Genomic DNA, 22,460 nt, shown 5'->3' with positions numbered 1-22,460 from the left:
TTGAGTAGACAGAAAGATTAACCTAAATAATCTATACAGAAGTCCCTGGAACCTCCATAAGATTAGGACCCTAATCCAAGAACTATTGAAACTCATTTACAAAACTTTTCTTAAATATTACGTGAATATATTGTCTCATACTATAGAATTAGAATTTATAATCCCTATTCCATGATGAGATATCTTTGAGCTATAATGTATCTTAATTAAACCTATCTTTAAATAGTTTTTATCCTCAAAAAGCATTTTACCAAAAAATCTGATTTAAATAAAAAAAATCTGATAAATTGATTTTTATTCACTCTGCTGGAGAGACACCCCAAAAGCAGTGAAGATAAACTACACTTCCATCATTAGAACCCTCTCTGGTAGAGTCTCATAAGGATCAATTCTCTCTCCAGTCCTTTTCAATATCTGCACATAGCCATTAGGTGAACAGACCCTAGTGTCAGCAGTATGTAGATGACATACAGCTCTATCTATTCTCTACATGTGACCACACTGCTAGCATCAAGATGGCCCATAATTTAAATGAGATCAGCTCATGGATGAAGAGAAGCTGGCTGAATCCAAAAGACAGAAGTGATGCTAACGGGTAAAGGGAAGCATTTTGGAGAGTTGTAGCGGCAGTGTAGCTTCTGTTGGTTGAAAGTACACACCCACAACCGGCCAATTCATTCCATAGCTTAGGACTACACTTCGATTCCTCACAGATGCTAAAGCTCTCACACAGCAGCATCCATAAGTAATGCCTTCTATCATCTCCAATTGGCTATGAGACTGCTCCATCCCAACAGATGGAGATCTGGCTTTATTTATTCATATCTTTGACACCTCTCAGCAATAACGTTATATGCCTAGGCACAAAACCTTCAACATTTGGGAAACTCCAACTAGTATAAAACGCTGCAGTGCATCTGCTCAGTAACACAAGCTACCACAATCACATCAAACCCATTCTCCATTCCATACTCTAGTTTCCCATAGAATTTTGAATCAAGTTAAAAGTCTTGCTCCTTATAGACTCGTAGACTCAGACTCTAGGACTGGAAGGGACCTCGAGAGGTCATCGAGTCCAGTCCCCTGCCCTCATGGCAGGAGCAAATACTGTCTAGACCATCCCTAATAGACATTTATCTAACCTACTCTTAAATATCTCCAGAGATGGAGATTCCACAACTTCCCTAGGCAATCTATTCCAATGTTTAACTACCCCGACAGTTAGGAACTTTTTCCTAATGTCCAACCTAAACTCCCTTGCTGCAGTTTGAGCCCATGCTTCTTGTTCTATCATTGGAGGCTAAGGTGAACAAGTTTTCTCCCTCCTCCTGGTGACACCCTTTTAGATACCTGAAAACTGCTATCATGTCCCCTCTCAGTCTTCTCTTTTCCAAACTAAACAAACCCAATTCCTTCAGCCTTCCTTCATAGGTCATGTTCTCAAGACCTTTAATCATTCTTGTTGCTCTTCTCTGGACCCTCTCCAGTTTCTCCACATCTTTCTTGAAATGCGGTGCCTAGAACTGGACACAATACTCCAGTTGAGGCCTAACCAGCGCAGAGTAAAGCGGAAGAATGACTTCTCGTGTCTTGTTTACAACACACCTGTTAATGCATCCCAGAATCACGTTTGCTTTTTTTGCAACAGTATCACACTGTTCACTCATATTAAGCTTGTGGTCCACTATGACCCCTAGATCTCTTTCTGCCATACTCCTTCCTAGACAGTTTCCTCCCATTCTGTATGTGTGAATATTATCTTCAAGGTGCTCCATGGCTCAGGCCCAGGATATTTAAAAGTTTGCCTAAAGCTCCAGGATGAAAACAGTGGTTGACAATTACACTCTTCTGGCACAGTTGAACTCTCTTCAACAAAAGTAAAGCTTGTTGTGTGGGGAAGTGTCTTGGAAGCAGGTGTGAAAGTGTGGAATGAACTTCTCCAGGAACTAAGGACCATCACTAACCTCATCACTCACCTCTCCAAGTGCCTTCTCTAAGATAAATACATCGCAACACATATTTATTAAAAAGCCACCCAGCTCTCTATTGGGGAGAGAACAAACACATGACAGCTGCTAGTCACACCGCTTAACGCACTACTGGAAAGTGCTCAAATATGATGGTGATGAGTGTGGTATAAGAACCTAACAAAATAACATAGAAGCTTTGGGTTTTGTTTCATTTTTTAAATCGGTTTATTTTTTACCTTAGAAGTATCAAGTCTGGTCATCTTTGGTACTGCCAGGGACCTACTATAGGGATGAAAGGGCTCAGAGAATATGCACTGTCAGCTCTAATGCCTTAATTGAAGGGGCATAGGTGCTGAATCTTTAACAAAGACATTTTTTCTCCAAAATGTTTGACATTGGAGTTAAAAATATTAAACAAAAAATTTTAAACAGTGACTAAAATTCCCTTCCCTTAGTTGTTCAGCTTTCAATCTCTTGACTCTCGTGATAAAATTTCACAAGTTGCCCAATTATCAGAGTTCAGAGAGATTTCCAGGATTGATAACACCTCAATTTCTCACGTAAAATAGTCAGAAAAAACAAAACAGGACACAAGCCCATTGATTTTCCACCTTTGCAAGTGCCCTTTCAAAGTCCAGGAGGACAGACAACATATTTTCTGCTTCTCACCTGAAGGTAAATGTTGCAACACATGAGTGGAGAGGAGAGAATCTGAGTTATCATCATACAAAAATGGGATGAATTCTGGACGTCAAATTAGGTAAGCGTAACAATGCTTTAGTAGCTACAACTAATATTTCATTTGCTTTGAAGGATTTGTGTATTTTTTGCATCCTTGTTAAAAATCCCAGATGTACAATCAAGTCACCGATAAAATCATAGATACATCTTTAAAACCTGTGGCTTTAATCAAAAACATAGCGACAGATATTCACTGATCCTGAACTATCTATTTTTTCTCAATCCAACAGTTTTGTGCAAATGTTTGCAAATGACACCCTTCTTACTCTCAGTTTCTTGCTCATAAAGTAAAAGCGTGCTTAATTCACTGCAGTCAAGACAAAGAGATCAGACTTAGAAATAAACAGTCTCATCTTGAATTCTGCCTGCAAAGCTACTGCATCCAGCATAAATTAGAACAAACAATAAGAACAATACTACTGTATTTTGCACGTACTATAGCACCTTTCCTACAACTATCTCCAAGAGCTTTACAAACATTAACTTACTTAGGGCTTTTCTACACACCTCTACCTTGATACAACGCTGTCCTCGGGAGCCAAAAATATCTTACCGTGTTATAGATGAAACCACGTTATATTGAACTTGATTTGATTTGCCAGAGCACGCGGACCTCCCCGCCCGGAGCGCTGCACGTTATATCTGAGTTCGTGTTATACCGGTGGCATTATATCAGGGTAGAGGTGTACATGGAGTAATTCCAGAATAACTGAATAGTGTGTCCACTATTTTGGAATAACTTTTTGGCTTTAAATTTAGACCCAAAATTATTCCAGAATAACTTGCATGTGCAGATGAGCCCTTAGCCTCAACACTCATTGAGGTAGGTAAAAGTTAGGGAACATTTTACTCATCACTGAATGCAGTCATCTCAGGGGCAGAGATGACATCTGTTTAACAGAAAATAGCAACACTAACAACATTTTAGGAGAATAAATCAAAAAGAATATCATATCCATCAGAAACTAGAGAGGGAATTCAGGGAAGCAAAATGCAACTATTTGAATTGGAATTTGACCTAAACATTGGGATTAATGTTTCTACTTTTTCAAATATTGCAATAGCATCTTTAACGATCACAAGAGAACAGGACCTGAGTTTTACATCTCATTCAAATGGTCCAAACCTCTATACTTAGGATACAAATCATCTTTCACATAAGGTTCATGGACTGCAGTACCACATCTTCTCAAATAATTGATGATTTCGTGCACAAATAAGAACATAAACAAAAGAGAAACAAACACACAAGGAACATGTTTAACAAATCAAAAAAGACAGAACTGGGAAGGAAAGCATTTTTTATTTTAAAGCTTCAAAGGGGCTGATACCAACATTGATGTGCAACAAAAACAAAAAACATAGGAAGTTCTTGACAGTGTCCTTTAAAAAAAAAAAAAAAAAAAGCCTTTCAATCTGTGTTTTGGTATTGGAATGACATATTATTCCTTGCAAAAAAGAGAAAAAAAAAATTTGTCTCCTACTTTAGAGTATGATGTAAGAAACATTAATTTTCTTAAGGAAAGACAAAACAATATTAACATACAAAGACTATCTTTAGATGAATGTAGAGCTTGAAGTGTTATAGCTCTGTTGGTCCCAGGATATGAGAGAGAAAGGTAGGTGAGGTAACATCTTTTATAGGACCCACTTCTGTTGATGAAAGACAAGTTTTCAAGGTACACAGAGGAAGAGTTCCATGTAGCTCAAAAACTTGGCTTGTTTCTTTCATCAACGGAAGTGGTTCCTTTAAAAGATATTACCTCATCCACTTTGTCATTCTCATTAGAGTTTGAGACATTTCTCTCTTTAAAAAAAGAACAAACAAATACCAAACCATATATTACAGGAAGTACCAGCAGCTAGTGAACTGGAATGCAAATTCTTCTACAGTACCATGTTTAGAATCCAAAGAAATTGTATGGTCTCTTGGGGCCTGGGCTGAGGGTGGCATCCACACAGATGAATGAATAGTTTCCAAAAGGCGTCCTATGCACGTAATGGAAAGAGCCATCCTTATGCCAGGCAGAGTACTTCCTGCCAAAACAAGATGGAAATATTGCAGTCAGAAAAGTTTGGAGCAGTGGCAAAAGGGAAAAGATATAGAACAAATGTTAAGATTTCCCATTAAATTCCATCTTCCTATTGAGGAGAAGTCCATTCTAAAGATCTAATGGCATTGGAAGATCTATACTTCAAAAAGGACAAACATTCTGACCCATGTACCACATACTAGAGTTAAAACCAGGTTAGCATTCAAATGGTTAAAAGAAGGGTCAGAGTAGATGTTTTCCCTGTACAAAATGGTGCTCTTTACAGATAAAGGACAGGAACAAATGCAGGACAACACCAGGCAAATCATCTGAATGACAGTGTAGCAGAGCCACTTACAACTCTAATTAAAGGAGACCTGCAGAGGAAACAAGTTGGGCTTGTATCCTGTGTTTATTTTTGGTATACAGAGAAGGCCTGAAAGGACTTTTTGGGGAAATTTATTTTTTTTTTGTTTACTTCCTTAGAAATATGAGGAATGTCAAATCTTGTCTTCCCTATGTTACTAGAGTTCTTTCCTAGATGATTTTAATATGGACTATAAAAAAATTTAAGCCATTAGCTGAAAGGATTGGGTATTGAATTGTTAAGTGTTTTCTAAACACCCTCAAAACAAAACAAAAAACAGCACACCACACAAAAACTTTTAAACATGAATAAAAATAACTCCTCCTATCACTCAAGTTTAACTTTCCTGGTTGTTGTGCTGTCATAATCCTACCAGTTCTCCAGTCACCCACAGAGTCACAGGAAAAACAAGACTTGAATTTCTTATATAAAATACAAGCAGATTTAAAAAAAAAACAACCAACAATCAACCAAACAAAAAAAACACCTTTCCAGACCCTATGGGAAGCAGAAGGAACAAACAAATTGGCTTTCCTTTTCACATTACTTAATACAAGTGTTGGAATTAATTTATTCTGAAAAGAGGTTTTTAAAAATAGGGAGAGATGGAAATTAATGTTCCTGTTCAAGGCATTATACTAGTTTTTAATAAAGGAAAGAGGTATAGAATAAATGTTTCTTTCTGGTATACAGGTGTCCTTAACACTAGACATTGCTGAGTTCTAAATAAAGATTGATGAAAGTATCATTTTCTTCAAAGAGATTTTAGTCCTTTGCTACATTAGGACAAGGAGTCAATCTTCCAGCCAATGACATTTATTAAGATGCGCAAATGAAAGTTGATAATTTTTTTAGGACATCTAAATTATAATTGTGTAAAATTCTACGATTAGCTGAGTTTTTTGTTTTTAATTCTGGCATTTCTAAGTCCCACAGTATGTACTGGCTAAAATGTCCATCAATGTAAATATGGAAATAATTTGTTCTGTTCAATTAATGCACCCAGAAAATGGAATTTGTAACCTCCACCAATTAGAATAATTGTAAAAGGCCAGAATCTAGGGTTGAAGAGAAGAAAAAAACAATACCTTAAAAATAAGTTTACTGAGCATGTATCAACACTGCAATTGGAATGATCATCTTTTAATACTACATAGACTATTTTACCAAACGTACGGTTTAGGACTGCCTTAACACAGCACCTCACGAATTGCAATAAGAAAAATCTGGGAGTTTGATATCACCGCCCTAAGCAGGCTCTGTTTTACTCCCACTTAAAGTATGTTGAACAGATTTGAGTTTTACCCCCTTTGTTCATGAGGCAGAGAAATAATAGGCACTGCCATTCTTGAGTTAAAAATAAAATCATATCATTTTGCTAAACCTTTCAATTCTAAGTACAATTGCTGCCTTTTACCATTTAATACTGAACAGTTAACAGAGGCATGTAATGCTGAGAAAGCACACACTCCCCACCTTTTTTATTTTTAACATCCTGCAAGCTACAGTACTATAAAGGTGTGCAACAAAGAACAATGTTTTCCTGGAAGCGTACAGAGACAGGGGATGGGGGTCTCCCTTTTGACCCAGACAAAAGAATTATTGTTCTGAATCATTGCCTAGTCCTGTTTAATTTGAGGAAAATGCCTCCATAATCCTTCCTTCTACTCTGCCATCTTCTTCTTCTCCCTTCCTCCCCACCCTTAATCCTAATATTATTTCATTTGGACACCAGATGAATGAGTCTTATCCTCCCATATAACAGCCTGCCTTTTACTGATGCTTAACAGTATTTAAGGATTTCAGTGCAGTTTTTCAGTCCCAATACAGGAGGCAACCAGAGTCTCGTCTTTAGGACCTGCCGCAAGCAGCAAGATAACTAAACATAGTTATAAAAATTTACTAAAACTAATGTAATTTATATTTAAGGATGAAAAACATTTCCTTCCCCCACTCACCTCCAACACTGGAGTGTTCAGAAACTGACCATCTGGAATGGCACCTTTACATAATTTATAATGATAGATCCAAAGGAGTTTACAGTGTATGGGCCAAATATAGTCTTGGTGTAAAGCAGGTGAGGTCAGAGACATATATGCTTATAACATATATGGGAATATCAATCTGCGTTAAGTGACAAAATACAGTTACTTAAGGAATTTATCTAGTGCCAAAAACAATTCCATAAAAACAAATCAGCTCAAATTTAAAGAGCAGAATTCAACCTCATCTCTCCTCCTCTGTGCTTTTCCAGTCTCCTTCAGCAAGGATATGTCTTTACAGCAGAGGTAGCCTGCCTCCCAGTTCTGAGCAGCTGGCTTACCCCAGAGGCAAGGAGCAAGACTGCAAAGCCACACCAAAGCTACCAGGTCTCAATGGTGCTGCATCCCCTATGTGTTCTTGCGAGGACATATCCCATGTTTTGCGCTACAGTAAGCTCAGCTGCTCTGATTCTTTCCCACTGAATTGTGGGGAAAACTCATCTGTCCTTCCGGCACATGGAAGGCACTGGAGGGCTATCTACACTCTAGTGATTTAGCCTGTGCTCTCCCTGCCAAGAAGGTGGGTTTCCAGACCAAATGAAATTAGAATCTGTGTTCTAACCTACATCCTCCAGCTGTTTCAGCTAGCCCAGTTGAAAGCATCACTAAATTCAGGTGACAGATTGATGTGTAGGTAGGGTGACCTGATAACAAATGTGAAAAATCAGGACAGGAGGTGGGGGGTAATAGGGTGCCTATATAAAAAGTCCCAAATATCAGACTGTCTCTATAAAATCGGGACATCTGGTCACCCTACGTATAGGGACAGGAAGGACCTGGAAGCAACAGCCAGATAAGACCCCAGGCTAATGCAACACTGAAGACTCTACCTGGAGGCTGACAGAATTAGAGTTTAAGCACTTATGTATTTTTCACATCTTTAGCCTACCAATGCATTGTTGTAGTCCTACTTACTAATGGAGAATGATTTTCTTCTGACTTTCATCTGCTATTTATACATTTCCTGAACCGTTCCACTAAATCTTTATATCTGAATCTCCAATTTATTCCTGAGAGTTATCTTCTTTTCTCACCTATGTCTATATTCATTTTCCTAACTTCCTCAGAGCTGATGAACCAGCTCGGGTAGGGTCCCTCCTTTGTGTAGATGTAAATATTCTTGGGGCTGCAGAAGGGAACACCAGAAAATGAAAAGGATGATAAGAGAATCCTTCTAAAATGCCAATGGCACACAAGTTGGTCACTCAAGTGCTCTGGGGGAGAATGAACACATGATGTTCTGAGGACTTCCTAGTTAGGACAAGAATTGTTAACAGGCACAGCTACAAAACATACAGGACGGAGAGATTAAAAGGGTGAGCAAAAGATACTCTGCCTTCTTGTAGCAGCCCATTCAAATGTTAGTGGATAATAGGGGAATATTGGGACACCAAAACCAAACAGAGCCCTATGCTGGCAAAAAAAAATTGGTCATGATGTGTATTGGCAGAGGTGAGCTAAAAAACAGACTATTCCCTGTCTGCAACACAATTCACTTTGCTCTTGGATTTATGGACTCAGTGAGGTATTAAAAAAAAAAAAAAAGTACCTGTAGTAATTTTGGATGCTGTCCAAGTGTGGAATGTTGAATGAATCTGCAGTAAAAGAGAAAGAAAAGAGACCATTCAGATGAAGCCAACTATTGCTCCGAGTCTTCTATTGCTCACTGTTGGACAGCAGTCTCAGCAGGCTTTGGCATATTGTATTGTCTGTAACTTTCTCTCTATTCCCATTAAAATTCATGAAGTATTGTTGCTTGCCATGTGAAATCATCTGGATTCAGCAGCCTTCTTCTTAACTCTTTATATCTATGCATCTGGAGATACAGAGCATACCTCTGACAAGCTCAAAGCACCTGTCTGAGTGATAGACTAGTGTGCTAGCTTTTAACCTCTGGAGACTGGTTAGGTCACAGCAAATTTCTCTCTAAAGGCTTGTCTACGCAAACACTTAGTTTATGACAATCTGGTATGTAAATCTAACCAGCACTAATCTGCCATGCACTAAGTGTCTGTGTGGAACCTGCTGCCACATGCTAAAAGTTTCCCAATGTGCTTTAATCTATTCCCTTTACAAAGCCTGGTAGGTCAACACACTCTAGGTACATGGCAAAAGCACACAAGTGTGATGGGCAAGCACACAAAGCTATGGCAACAAGGCCAAATGGACACAGTCTGCAACACGCTAGATTTATACCACAGTTTGCTGCAAACAAGACCTAAGACACATGCATGCACAGCTGCAGCGCCTGCCACAGAAAGAAGCTTTCTAGACTGAGGTATCTCCCTCTTTGCCAGTGGGAGCTCTAAATGCACTGGCAGTCATATAGCTATATAAGCTGGAAGACAGACACAAGTATAGCTACCATGATGCCATATGGATATTGCTACCGGAAAAAGATAAAGTAGAAATAACTGCTACTGGAGCAGCTTCACACAATGGAGCACCACTTTTGAGCTTGGCCAACTATCACCAACTTGCAGGACAAGATAGTAATGCCAGAACTAGGATGACCTGCAGTGGTGGCAGAAGTTCAGGGTACAGAAGACTACTTTCTTAGAGATTTGTGTATAGCTCACCACAGAGCTTCAGTGGTGGAACACCAACATCAGAAATTTTCATCAGCATAGAGAATGCATGTCTAACAGCACCTAGTAGCCTACCACCCCAATTGCTACAGATTAGTAGCTAACCAGTTTGATATTGGTAGATCAATTTTCAGGTTTGCTGTCATGTAAGTTTGTGCTGATATTGAGAGGGTTGTTGGTAACCCACATCTATGCACAGAGGCAATGACCATGAGGTTATGGATTTGCATGATTGGGTCTATTAGTGCCGCTATACAAGTCATGTGGGATGGTCCTGAAAAGGTCTATAGTCTTTAGAACTCATTTCCACTTTATGCAATGAAAAAAAAGGGATTTTTGCTCCAAAGACCATCATAGATATTAACGATGTTGTGCTCTCCTGTCATTCTGGGAAACATAGCTTTCTGAAGTTATGAAGCCTTTTACTGGACACCTGAATAGGAGAAAGAAATTCCTGAGCAGCTGCAGAACGCAACAGAGTGCACATTTGGAAGAATGAAGGTAAGGTATTGGTGTCGTATGACAAGGCTGGATCCTTCTGAGAAATATATGCTTCATGTTATAGTTGCTTGCTGTGTTTTGCACAACATCTATGAGAGCAAGGGAAAGAGCCTCATCAAAGCAGGAGTAAAGAGACTTGTAGAATTGTTATCATCCTGTGAGGTTGCCCTCTGCAAAATGCCCCAATTGGTTAAAGAAGCATTGTACTCCTACTTTGAGATCAGGGTGTAGCAGAGGAAAATGTAATAACCAAAGAAAATTAATTCTCTTTGTGTGATATTATTTAGGAACTGACGTTATTAAGCGGGAGTTGTACCTCAATGAAAGTAGAGTTGTAAATAAAAAGTCCTTATTGATTTAAACAAACACAGAACAAAGTTAAAACCATTGGAAATAGGGCACACATGCTCCAAATGCTGAGTTCAAACATTTTTATGCAGAAAGAGTCATAAAAATGTGTAAATGGGTTTGAAGCTGTTTTCCTTCTCTTACGGAATGAAGTGGCATGGGAAGGGCCTGTCCCTTGTAACTGTTCCCAATATCCTGTGTTCTCAAAAGACTACAGGCCGTGGCTAGGCTGGTGTATTGGGCATGATTCAAGCAACACATTGTTTTCCAGTAGGTTGGTCTGCTTCTGTGATCATGTCCAACATCTTTTCCTTGATGGTCCCTTTCTCTGTATATTCCCTTGACTAATCCCTGTCCTCCTCTCTCCTGTTTTTATTCTGGAACATGAAAATTCCCTCTAATCTTCTGTCTTTTGGCGCTCTGCTGGGATGCTATCACAAGGTCAGCAACTGTCTCCTCCCTTGTACTCTTTCACTTCCCTCGAAGGTTTTGCCAGGCATTCAGCAAACTGATAGTGCTCTCTCTGTGAGAGCCATTGCACACTGGGTGCTTAATGCCTGGGTCTCAGGAGCCATCTCAGGTCCAGTTTGTGCCTGGGTCTCTCGCTCAGGTTGGGCGTACAAAGAGATCTTGGCTGTCTTGCCGAATCTTCTTCTTGCACAGTTCTAGGATTGATTTCCATACTGAAGTAACTCATTCTGATATGAGTTATGTCACTTCCTAAGTGGATTAATTAAAGTGGAATAAAAAGCCAGAAAAACTGAAAAAAATTAACTTGTGTGCATGGGCACAAGGCAGTTTATGCTGAAAAAAAACTAGTTATAAGGAAAAACACTTTAAGAGATGGTTGGTCAACAGTTGATTTTGGGAGGAGAAGGGAAAAAGAGGACACAGATAAGACGAGGGAGAATGTCAACGAGGGAAAAGATAACGGATGGGAAAATGAGCAAATGAGAGGAAAACAGTGATAAAAGGAGAGAGTAGTGAACATAATGGAATTTAGGAGAGTGGGTAGGAATAGGATTGAACAAGAATAAGTGAGAGTGAATAAACAAACAAATGTGAACATGGAGGGGGAAAGAGCATGCGTTCCTAAGTATTTAATTTGCACTTACACTCATTCCTTACACAGAAAATAAATTAGAAGGAACATTTGTTACCAATGAAAATTAATCTGGGTGATCTCAGATTAATCTTTAGCAATGTTCTTGACAACTAAAGAAAAGGTACTGAAAGTGATCTGAGAGATACATGTCCAGCCCCTCACAGTGAAGGGAATTCACACTGATGAGGGGCCTTCAGGGTGTGAAGACTGTGGAATAATGAGAAGAATGCGGCATGCAGTCTCAGTACAGTCCTTTATCGGTGATCAGTATGTTTCTGAATTTCCCTTCACAAGGAATTTACTGTCAGGAGAGTGATGAGTTGTTGAGACTCCACAATGTAGTGTTCAGGATTATAACCAATACCCTTTCATTGAAGAGGAAAGGTACATCAGGTTTCATCTCTAAATTCATTAACGACATAGGAATACTATCATGCGGGAACAGGAAGGAGCTAAGTAGAAACTAATGAAATTGTGAAGCTGCATAACCAAGTAGATATGAGAGGAAAGGCAGAATTCATTCTCTCTCACTTAGCACTGACTCACATACTGGGAGCAGGTAAAGAGACACTCTGGTGACAATCTGACAGAAGATTCACTTCTGTATAATTTGTTTTTCTGGGGTTCACTGTTGTAAACAGTTTTAGTCTCACAATAAGAAACCTAAAGGAAACATTTACAAACAAAAATCCCGGTGCAATGAAATTTGTAAACTGATCCGAAAGCCTGTCCGTATTTGAAAGCTGAACTTTTGTTTATTTATTTGTTTGCTGCCATTATTGCTGCAGTTAATTTAACATTGGAAATAATTTGACTGCTCATTTGGGTTTAAACTCAAAGAGAAAAAAGTAGTCATAAGCTAAAATGTTTACAAGTGGAGGTAGAGAAACTAAGGTAGTTCAGTTTTTAATTGGTCAAGAAGGTGTTATTTGTGAAAACTGCAGAAGTGTTTCAGAAACTCCTTCAGAAATCCCTTCTGTGTGTCAGGAGCTAGACCTATCTATGTGATTGTTTGTTTAAATGAGTTCCTTTTAACATTTTACTCAGTTATTAGCCAGACAGCAGCAAGAAGCAAGGGAAAGCCTTTCTCCTTGTTCTCTAAAGGCCAATCCTACAATCCCTATAGACAAAAACACTTCATTGACTTCAGTGAATTGGGCCCTCAGTTGGCAACCCTATCTTAGGAGGTCTAACATATACCAGTATCTTAATGAATATTAGCATCTTAAAATGGAAGGTGACTACAACTTCCATTTGACTAGACTAGGTTTCTTATTTTCCTGGGATTATTTGGGTCCTTCATTAAACTATTAGTTTCTTGGCTCTCTCTTACCATGATTCCCTTTGATGTCTATCCACTTGGTTTTCTCCATGACTCTTGATCTCTTCAGGATCAACTGGTAAGTCTGCCACTCTACCTCAATCTGCTCAGAGCCCAGTTTATCTTTTGTTTTGGCATCTGTCAAATCACCTGTAAGTGCACAAGGCCAAGACTGAACCACATGCTACATTCTTCATAAATCACACAGAAGAGCTATATAATGCAAGCATGCAACGTACATGCCTTACGCTCAACACAATGACAGGCCTTCTGTGAACACATTCTAGTGCTTACTGCCATTTGGTACTAGATTTATTACTATAAGGTAAAGCCCTCTTACACAATAGGTGCCCTGACTTGGCTATCAGTTACATTCACACTTGTGTTTAACATGTCATGGCAGCACTCTTTAATGCCACATTCTTGCCTATAAGCGAGAAAGATTTTACAAGAAAGCATTACATTTTGAAAACACTAAGGCAGAATCCTCAATAAGAAATAATGAAAACATCTTGTCACAAAGTTAACTGCTATATTTCCTAGTATAGAAGATCAGCCATCGCCTGTTTCAGTACCAATTAAAATATGAGGTGTCCCCCCGCCGTTTGTTCACATTTTCATTTTACTTTCCGTAGGAGTCTGTATTTTAAACCCTTCTTCCTTTACTTAAATGATGCACATTGTTTAACTATCTCTAAAAATAGATTAAAATGTTTCTGAACTGCTATAATTTATGCAAAAAGCTGTCTGGGAAGCAATTTTGTACAACAAATGAGATATTCATTTACAGTACAAACTCTGTCTAGTGACCCTGCTAGCACTTAGATTCTGGAGTCTTTCATACAGCTGTTACTGCAAAGTCTCCTCAGATCATTTAATAAATACTGATCCTTATTGATAATTGTGGCAGAACAGTTAAATAAACAGCTTATGTCTCTTTTACTCGTCTGATATGACATATGGTCAAAAGAACATGAGCAATGCAAATAAGTAAAATGAGTTCTCACAATTACAAAAAGGTTATATAACTGAATAGGAGTTCTTCTTTTTACCCTCAGAATATACACATACTGGGCTCTACCACCAAATCTGTGCTTGTTTTTTAGTCTGTGTATGAAATGAGTTGATAGGATCTGTACTGAGACCCAGGACTGATGTGCATTGGCAGAACTGTAAGGAAAACTTCAGAATGCACCGATGTGTGCACTACCTAGTCACAGTCAGTGGTGATGAGCAGTAAAAATTCACTATTAACCTTCTGCTGCTTGCACCTGTAGAATAAATTAAAACAATACAAATTCTGCTGGGCATAAGAAAGTATCTTTCTTGGACTAACAACTGTTTTTTCAGCTGCAATTTGATTTTCATAATTAAGATGCCTTAAGCTTTGACATTTTACTTTGAGAAGTTAGACCAGGGGTAGGCAACCTATGGCACCGGGGTGCCAAAAGTGGCACGTGAGCTGATTTTCAATGGCACTCACACTGCTTGGGTCCTGGCCATCGGTTCGGGGAGCACTGCATTTTAATTTAATTAAATGAAGCTTCTTAAACATTTAAAAAACCTTATTTACTTTACAACCATAGTTTACTTATATATTATAGACTTATAGAAAGAGATCTTCTAAAAACATTAAAATGTTTTACTGGTGCGCGAAACCTTACATTAGAGTGAATAATTGAAGACACCACTTCTGAAACGTTGCCGACCCCTGAGCTAGACATTTTTCTTGTCTGAATGTATTATCAAGGAAGGGGCAATAGGAAGAAATATAATTTCTGAATTGCTTACCTGTCACTAAAACAAGCACTGGTTGAATTATATCAATTGTTTCAGAACAGAACTTTTCAAAGTCAGGAACTCGTTTGGGATCCCGAAACCTACTGATGTGAATGTCTGATACCTACAGAAAGAATATATTGGATAAAGATATTGTATCACAGAAGAAGAGACCAAAAAATATATTTAGGGAAAGATCACTGCCAGAAACAACTCTAAATGTTTTGCCAAGCAAGAACCATCTAAAACTAAACAGGACTTGAGAATAAATTAGTAGTTTCAGACCAGGACTCAAATAATTTTCCAATAGCTTTGCTCAAAGATTTCTAAAAATCACCCATGCAGAGATCAAGTGACAAGTCTTATCTCAAGAATGACAGATGGTTATTAAAACTAAACAAAAAGTGTACTGGATCAATTAGAAATGCCTTCATCAATGTGAGGGCTATCCAAAAAGGATTACTAGACCTTTTATATATTTTGAAGGTAGCTTTTCTTTTGAACCAAGACATTCGAATAATTCCACATTTGAAATTATTAGGTTAGATAGGATTGAAAAAAGACCAGACAGAACAAATTTGTTTGAATTATGGTTTACTTTGTCAGCAAAGACTTTCAATCACTTTTCTTTAAGCTAGATATAATGGATTACTATACATTAGTCTTTCAGCTCAGGAGACCTGTGTTCAAATCCTGAATACCTCACAAATGAAAATTAGATTGTTCATTTCATAGCTCTTCATGGACATTTGTAAATAAGGCAGGTTAGGACTGAAGTGCCTTGTGTAGACGATTGCACGGTACTTGCCAACAATAAACCAGGCTCTAATTTAAAGTTATTAGTTCATTTTTATAAGAACCAAACTCACACAAACACGTATAGCTAATCTAAAAAAGCTGAGGTGCAAATAAATAAAAAATAAATAGTCATAGCTTCCTCTCTACTTTTCAGCCATTTGAAGGAAGACTGCAACGATAAGAATTCTTATGTCTTGGAACCTGATTCTGTAGTACTTGTTCAAGAAAATCTCCCACCAACCTCTATGGGAGTTGTCTCTATATCAGAGCCAGACCCCAAGACAAGTAAATGTATATTAAACAAATAATAATTGTTATATTTCATAGCTATTTCAAAATATTATGAACCTCACTAATTTGTACTAATGATAGTTATGCTGGTCGCAAATTAATGAACTAGAGAGTAAAGAGATAGCACAACAAAAAAGCAAAGGTAATGCATCATAAGTATACCATATTCATTATTTGACATGTTATGTTTGATGCTAAATACTAATAAATATTTTGTGAAAATAATGAGGTCTTAGTAACATGAAACATCACTACAACAGCTCAATTACACCTTCACTGAGAAGTGCGGCAAAACTGTAATCTTTGGTATGCAAAGTAGTGAAGTTCTACTGATTCTACAATTTGCTCATTTTTACACCTAAATAAAGTGATAACACTACTGAAAATAAGTTGCAGTTTTCCTTTAAATCGGGGATCCAAAAAGTCAAACTTCTCTCTCCATCTAGTCCTGTTGTCATCGCATGTGAGACATAACTGATATTAGTAAAATGAAGACTCGCTGTTTAGTCACTTATTTGGTGAAAATTAAAGGTAGGTAATATTTTATTTGTTAAAAATATGCTAATGTAACGTTGACATTTTGTCCATGTGTTCCTCACACTTATCACACACTGCATTACTGATCTATGGTAAGGAAAAAAATGTAGTTTCCCTACTCAATTTATACATCGTAATGTCCCCTGGAATGCAAACAAGAACCCTCCCTGCTATCTCCTTGAAAATAATCATGAACATATAACAGGGCCTGGGAGCGCTGCACAGAAAGGAGTGTTTTTCTTACGCAGCAGTGACATAATCAGACACTGGAAAGAATCAGTTTCAGTCCTCCTTAGCTAAAAGAATGTTGACTGTAATGTGGAGTTGAAGTGGAAAGATTTGAAAGTTATGGAGATCCTCAGGACCCCATGAGAATCACAGAAGATGGCAGGGATGGGAGGAGGAAATAAATCTCAACATGTGTCAAAACAACAGCTGAACTGGAGGAGTGATCATGTGGACAGGGGAGGTGATTCCATCTGGGGCAAAAACAAATCATATATGCAAAATATCTATAATGTGACAGTTTAGACTAGTGCACAACTAATACAGAATGAAAGACGTCACAGAAACATTACAGAACTGCAGGATAACAAGAGAAAGCAAAGCAGGAACTGTTCATGCAGATAAAGGAAGGGCTGTAAAAAAGGTCAAATACTGATTGTGTGGATTTATATCTAGACACTGACCTCGAATTAGCCTTGTGGAATCACCATGGAGCCAGAAGCACATTTCCCCCAAGATCAAAGTTTATTTTGGATTTAGCCGTTGGAAATTAACCAAAGCGGGTTAATGATAAAGCAGCTGTTAAAGATTTATACATGGTCGACAAGATTGCAGATTTAGTAAAGACATATTTGAAAGTCAGGAACATTTCAATATTACCGAAATTAAAGACAAACTCACTCTGCAGAGATAACTTCAGTGTAGGTAGTTTGAGTTAACACCTCTTTAATTAGCCTAGCTTGAGTGAGAGCAGCCAAGCTGCAAAATAACACTCATAGAAACAAACAAAGGGCCGGAAGGGACTCAAGAGGTTAGCTCAGCAGTTCCCAAACTATGGGTCATGACCCCAAATGAGGTCATGCCATCAGCAGATGGATCATGGGTCCAAAAGGCTAGAGTTGCCTGCGAGACAATGCCATCTGCCCCTGAACCTGGCCACTTTCTCCACAATTGCTATGCCAAGTGGCTACCATTTTTCTCTACAGAACTGTGGCCTCTTCATGGTGTTACCTCACATGTATGATGTGTGCAAGGTCACATTGTGCAGAGGCCACTATTTTGTAGATCAAAATGGCGGCCTCATGGGGCGACATTTGTGGAGCAGGTCTGGACATGCTGCTATGCAAACACCAACTTGGACATTTGCACTGTGTAGCTGCGAGCAGCCAGAGGAGGGACTTCAATACAGAAGATCCTGTGCGGTGCAGCCTTATCAACAGAGCATCTTCTCTGCTGGAACTGTCAGGAGTCTGTGATAGCCTTTTCTGAAATGGGAATCTGCAGTGCTTGTAAGCTTCTTAAGGTGGAGCCTATATCTTCTTTTATGCCATGCTGAATACCCTGTTGGCACTTGATAAAGAATCATTCTAAGGGTATTCCAGACTACCCGCCGTATCAGCGGTAGCGATCGATTTATCGGGATTAATATATCATGTCTCTCTAGACGCGATATATCGATCTCTGAACGCGCTCCCGTCGACTCCGGAACTCCACCAGAGTGAGCGGCGGTAGCAGAGTCAACGGGGCCGGCCGTCAATCCCATGCCACGAGGATGGGAGGTAGGTCGAAATAAGATACGTCGACTTCAGCTACGGTATTCCCGTAGATGAAGTTGCGTATCTTATATCGACACCCCCCGCCTAAATCACTGTCTTTGTGCTGCCCTAGTATCACAATGCAGGCTGTTCCTAAGTCCTGGCCTCATTTGCATAACAATGAATTTCTCTTGCTCATTTGTGAAAAGAGGCACAATGGACTCATTTTTACACAGAGTATCTGCTTCAACCTCTGGCAGTGAGTCTAGTGCAAAGAAACGTGTTTCCAAATACAACAAGGCTTTCTCTGAGTATTGCTTCACCAGTGTTTTGGTCAAGAACGAAGAAACGCCAAAGTGCCTGCAATATCACACCATGTTTCTAGCAAAAGCATGAAGCCTAATAAACCTGAGTCACACTATGAACCCCTTCAGAAGGAACACATTGGAAAACCAAAGGTCATTTTTCCAGTGCTGAAAAGAACTTTTCATATCAACAATCACAATTCTAGAGAGCCGTGTCAGCCTCTGGCCAAGCTCAAAGGCATCCTTTGAGGTGAGTTACCACATCCAGGGCCAGCGCTACCACTTAGGCAGCCTAGGCAATCGCCTAGGGCGCCAGAATAAATGGTGGGCGCCATTTTGCCGGAGGGGGCGGCAGGCTGCTCCGGTGGAGCTGCCGTAGTGGTACCTGTGGAGGGTCCGCTGCTCCGCGGCTCCGGTGGAGCTGCTGCTGTCGTGCCTGCGGACGATCGGCTGCTTGCGCGACTCCGGTGAACTCCCGCAGGCACGACTGCGGCAGCTCCACCAGAGCCACGGAGCACCGGACCCTCCGCAGGCACCACTGCAGCAGTTCCAGCGGAGCCGTGGGACCAGCACGCGGGGCGGCGAAATTGCCATCCGCCTAGGGCGCTCAAACCCCTAGCGCCGGTCCTGACCACATCGCACATGCCTCAAAGCCTCACAATCGGGGGAAGGGGCTGGAAGAGGTGGGGCAGGGGTGGGGCCTCAGAGAAGGGGTGGAGTGGGGCGGAGCCGATGGCGGCACAGGGGAGGTGTCAGTAAATGTGGCCCTTGGGCCAATGTACTCCTCATGTGACCCTCGTAGTTATTTTAGTTTGAGACTCCTGCATTACAGCATATTAATTAATGTACTTAATTTGTAAATTCCTTGGATTCCTCATCAACTATGTTGCTTTGTTCCTGTATGAGGTAACAGGAAACAATAAGTCTCAAAATGGGGTCACAAACGCAAATAGTTTGGGAACCTCTGGGTTAGCTACAGAGTGACTACTGAATAGAGTGACCATGTTAGCAGCTGACAAGTTGTGTTAACTTGAGCTGTAGCTGATAACTTAAAGTGACTGGCCCACCAGAGGTAAAAGCACCACTACACATTGACTTAAGGTTTTTCATATGTGGATGGAACTTGAGTTGTGGCAGCACTTGATTTATAACTTGAGATAACTCTACGATGATGACAAGCCCTACATGAGTTGAAGAAAAGTAACTTAAAATAACTTAAAATATGGGAAAACCTATTGAAGAGGAGTGGGAGGAAGAATAGGAGGACAAAATAATACTCTTGATTATGCACAAGGAGTTCCAGCTGAAGTTAGTAAATTGTTGAGCACATGTAGGGGCAGATTTTTTCCCTAAACTTACCAGAATAAAAGTGAAGTGTCAAATGTAGCACATAGCTCAAAAACAAAAACACACATCAACAATAAATAGGAGCTATTACAAAACCACAGGAATCTATTAATAGACATGAAAGGTGGATGAATCATTACAAAATAGTCAAAGAAAAAATAATTACCAAAGAGTATAACTAAACAGCAGCAATACAGAACATCTCAGCTGAATTTATTTTAAGTACATAAAAAATTGGTGCACATTAAACACTAAGTGCTGATGGATCTAGATGATCATAATAGTCCCTTCTGACCTTAAAGTCTATGATTCTATGATCTAAACATTTATACAAACTTATAGATGTGCACTGGACAACAGAGACTTGAGAAAAAATGAAGACCAAGGAAAGATTTCAGATATGACAACCCAGTTCAGATGCTATCAATGAGTTTTACACTAAAATCTTAAATTTGGTATTTTAGGAAGTTTTATATAAAAACCAATATAAATAAAAAGTGTTCTAACTTTTAATTATATTTAGAAGTAATAACTAATAATATTTTTTGAAGCTAGAAAGGAATTTAACCACTTCCAGAACAGCACCACCATTGAGGGCAGGACTCTGGATGTATCACTAGGGTATTAACCCTTGACTTAACTGGATGAGCTCCCTCATCTTTCATATCTACTTCAAACAAAGCGATGTAATCCTCCAGCCAGTCTGGTAACTGGTCAAGCCCCGTTACTTACAGTTAATTGTGAGAGAGATTGGGAAAAGAAAAGTATTTTCCAGTTTACTAGGGGAAAGATGCCAGAACTTAGCCTAAGGAAGATCAACACTGTCAACTTGCCAAGAGCTTGAGAGCTGCAAAAACTTGCATAAATAGGAACAGCCAGCAGACACTCTCATCATTTCTAGAACAGTGTTTCCCAAACTTGGGATGCCACTTGTGTAGGGAAAGCCCCTGGCAGGGCCGGGCTGGTTTGTTTACCTGCTGTGTCCGCAGGTCCAGCCGTTTGCGGCTCCCACTGGCTGCAGTTCGCTGCTCCAGGCTAATAGGAGCTGCTGGAAGCAGCGTGGGCCGAGGGATGTACTGGCAGCCGCTTCTAGCAGCTCCTATTGGCCTGGAGCAGCGAACCACAGACATTGGGAGCAGCGATCAGCCAGACCTGTGGATGGGGCAGGTAAACAACTGGCCCAGCCCCCAGGGACTTTCCCTACACAAGCAGCGTCCCAAGTTTGGGAAACACTGATCTAGAGGAATAACCCACACACACCACCTCCACACGTAACAGGAGGCCACGAGGCACACTTTGCTCACCCCAACACAGGGGTGGCACCTATGCTGATATTTGATAGTGCCTCAAGGCTGCTAAGAGATCTTGCATCCAGGAACCTGGACTTGCAAGAGTATAACACTTCCAGGGCCTGCAAAACTTCAGCACCTTGCGCCATGATGACATTTCGATACACCATTCCCCTAGTACAACAGGAGTGACATGCAAATGGAACATCACACCCCACACCACTGCCATTTCACCCTGATATAGTCAGGCCATCACCACAACTTCAGGCAGAATCACCACAAGAACCGGTCACAACAGATAGACATTTTGAGAGACTTTGAACATGAAATATATTTCAGCCAGACACGTCCAGTCCTTAGCTCTCATGCTGTGCATCACCGTGGCTATGACATCCCCCGACGTCACACCACAGTCACGCCACATTGCTATGCCACCCCACCGCCCGCGTCACGCTGCTCTACTTCAGCGGAACCCCCTGCAGCCAGTGGGCAGCCGCCAAGCCAGGCCAGACGGCCACGCTTCCCCCCCCAAGTCATCGCCATGGTAACGCGCAGGCTGCCCAGCCCTACAAGCCTGGCACCAGCGGCCACCGAGAGGGTAGCGCGGCCTGTTGCAGCCGCCGCCTCTGAACACGGAGGCCGGAATCCTGCCCCGCCCCCACTCACCTGCACCACCCAGAAGAGGTTGGTGGCCTCTGCCCCGGGGGCCGGCTCCCGAGCGAAGGAGCGGCGCTGGCTCAGACGCTGAGGCCCCGCTTGGCCGTACCAGTCCAGGAGCAGCGCCGCCAGGGCCGCCGCCAGCAGCCCCGCCAGCAGCCGCAGCATCCTCCCCGGCCCCACAACCATTGACCCATCCACCCACCGGGCAGCACCTGTCGCTGCGGCCGCCGCCTGCCCTTCTCCGGGCAAACCCGCCGGCTTCACCGCTTCCGCGCCGCATCTGCCGGGCCAGAGCGGGCCCTCGCGCGATGGCTTGTCAGGCCGCCACTTCCTCCCTTCTATGGTCTTCTTGGAGGACTCCTGTTTCTCCCTGCGCTAATCCTGTTCCCGTTGCAGTAGTGGGGGGGGAGAGATGCCAGTTAGTTGAATGGGGCTAAGGCTGAACGCACTGAGTGCAGCAGGCCTTGCACAGCGTTAATATTGTGGAGGAAGGAGGCCTCGTCCCCGCTGTTATATCACTTGCCATGTTTTAATTCATGTACTCCCCTCAGGCTGACGGATTTTATTGCAAATATTTTATCCTTGATTGAAACATCTCACTGATCATTGTGTGAAATTTCCCCCACAAGTGTTGGTCCCACCTTTGTTCCCACTGGAGTCAGCAATGAAAGTGGGCCG

General features: G+C 40.8%; 1 protein-coding gene across 1 annotated transcript in view; it reads right to left on the bottom strand.

Annotated features, from left to right (window-relative positions):
• Window positions 1–21,973, bottom strand: part of TMEM62 (transmembrane protein 62) — a 47,709-nt gene extending 25,736 nt beyond the window's left edge. Inside the window, 6 exon segments of the mRNA XM_030559612.1 lie at window positions 4,608–4,618; window positions 4,621–4,748; window positions 8,703–8,748; window positions 13,029–13,166; window positions 14,808–14,919; window positions 21,789–21,973. Coding sequence (XP_030415472.1) covers window positions 4,608–4,618; window positions 4,621–4,748; window positions 8,703–8,748; window positions 13,029–13,166; window positions 14,808–14,919; window positions 21,789–21,968 — 615 coding nt within the window. The 5' untranslated portion in view covers window positions 21,969–21,973.
• Window positions 21,974–22,460: the final 487 nt, after the last annotated feature.

Source organism: Gopherus evgoodei, chromosome 4, assembly GCF_007399415.2.
Source record: "Gopherus evgoodei ecotype Sinaloan lineage chromosome 4, rGopEvg1_v1.p, whole genome shotgun sequence".
NCBI classification, from domain to species: domain Eukaryota; kingdom Metazoa; phylum Chordata; order Testudines; family Testudinidae; genus Gopherus; species Gopherus evgoodei.
Note: the sequence above shows the minus strand (reverse complement) of the source record. Positions and strands in the feature narration are given on the sequence as shown.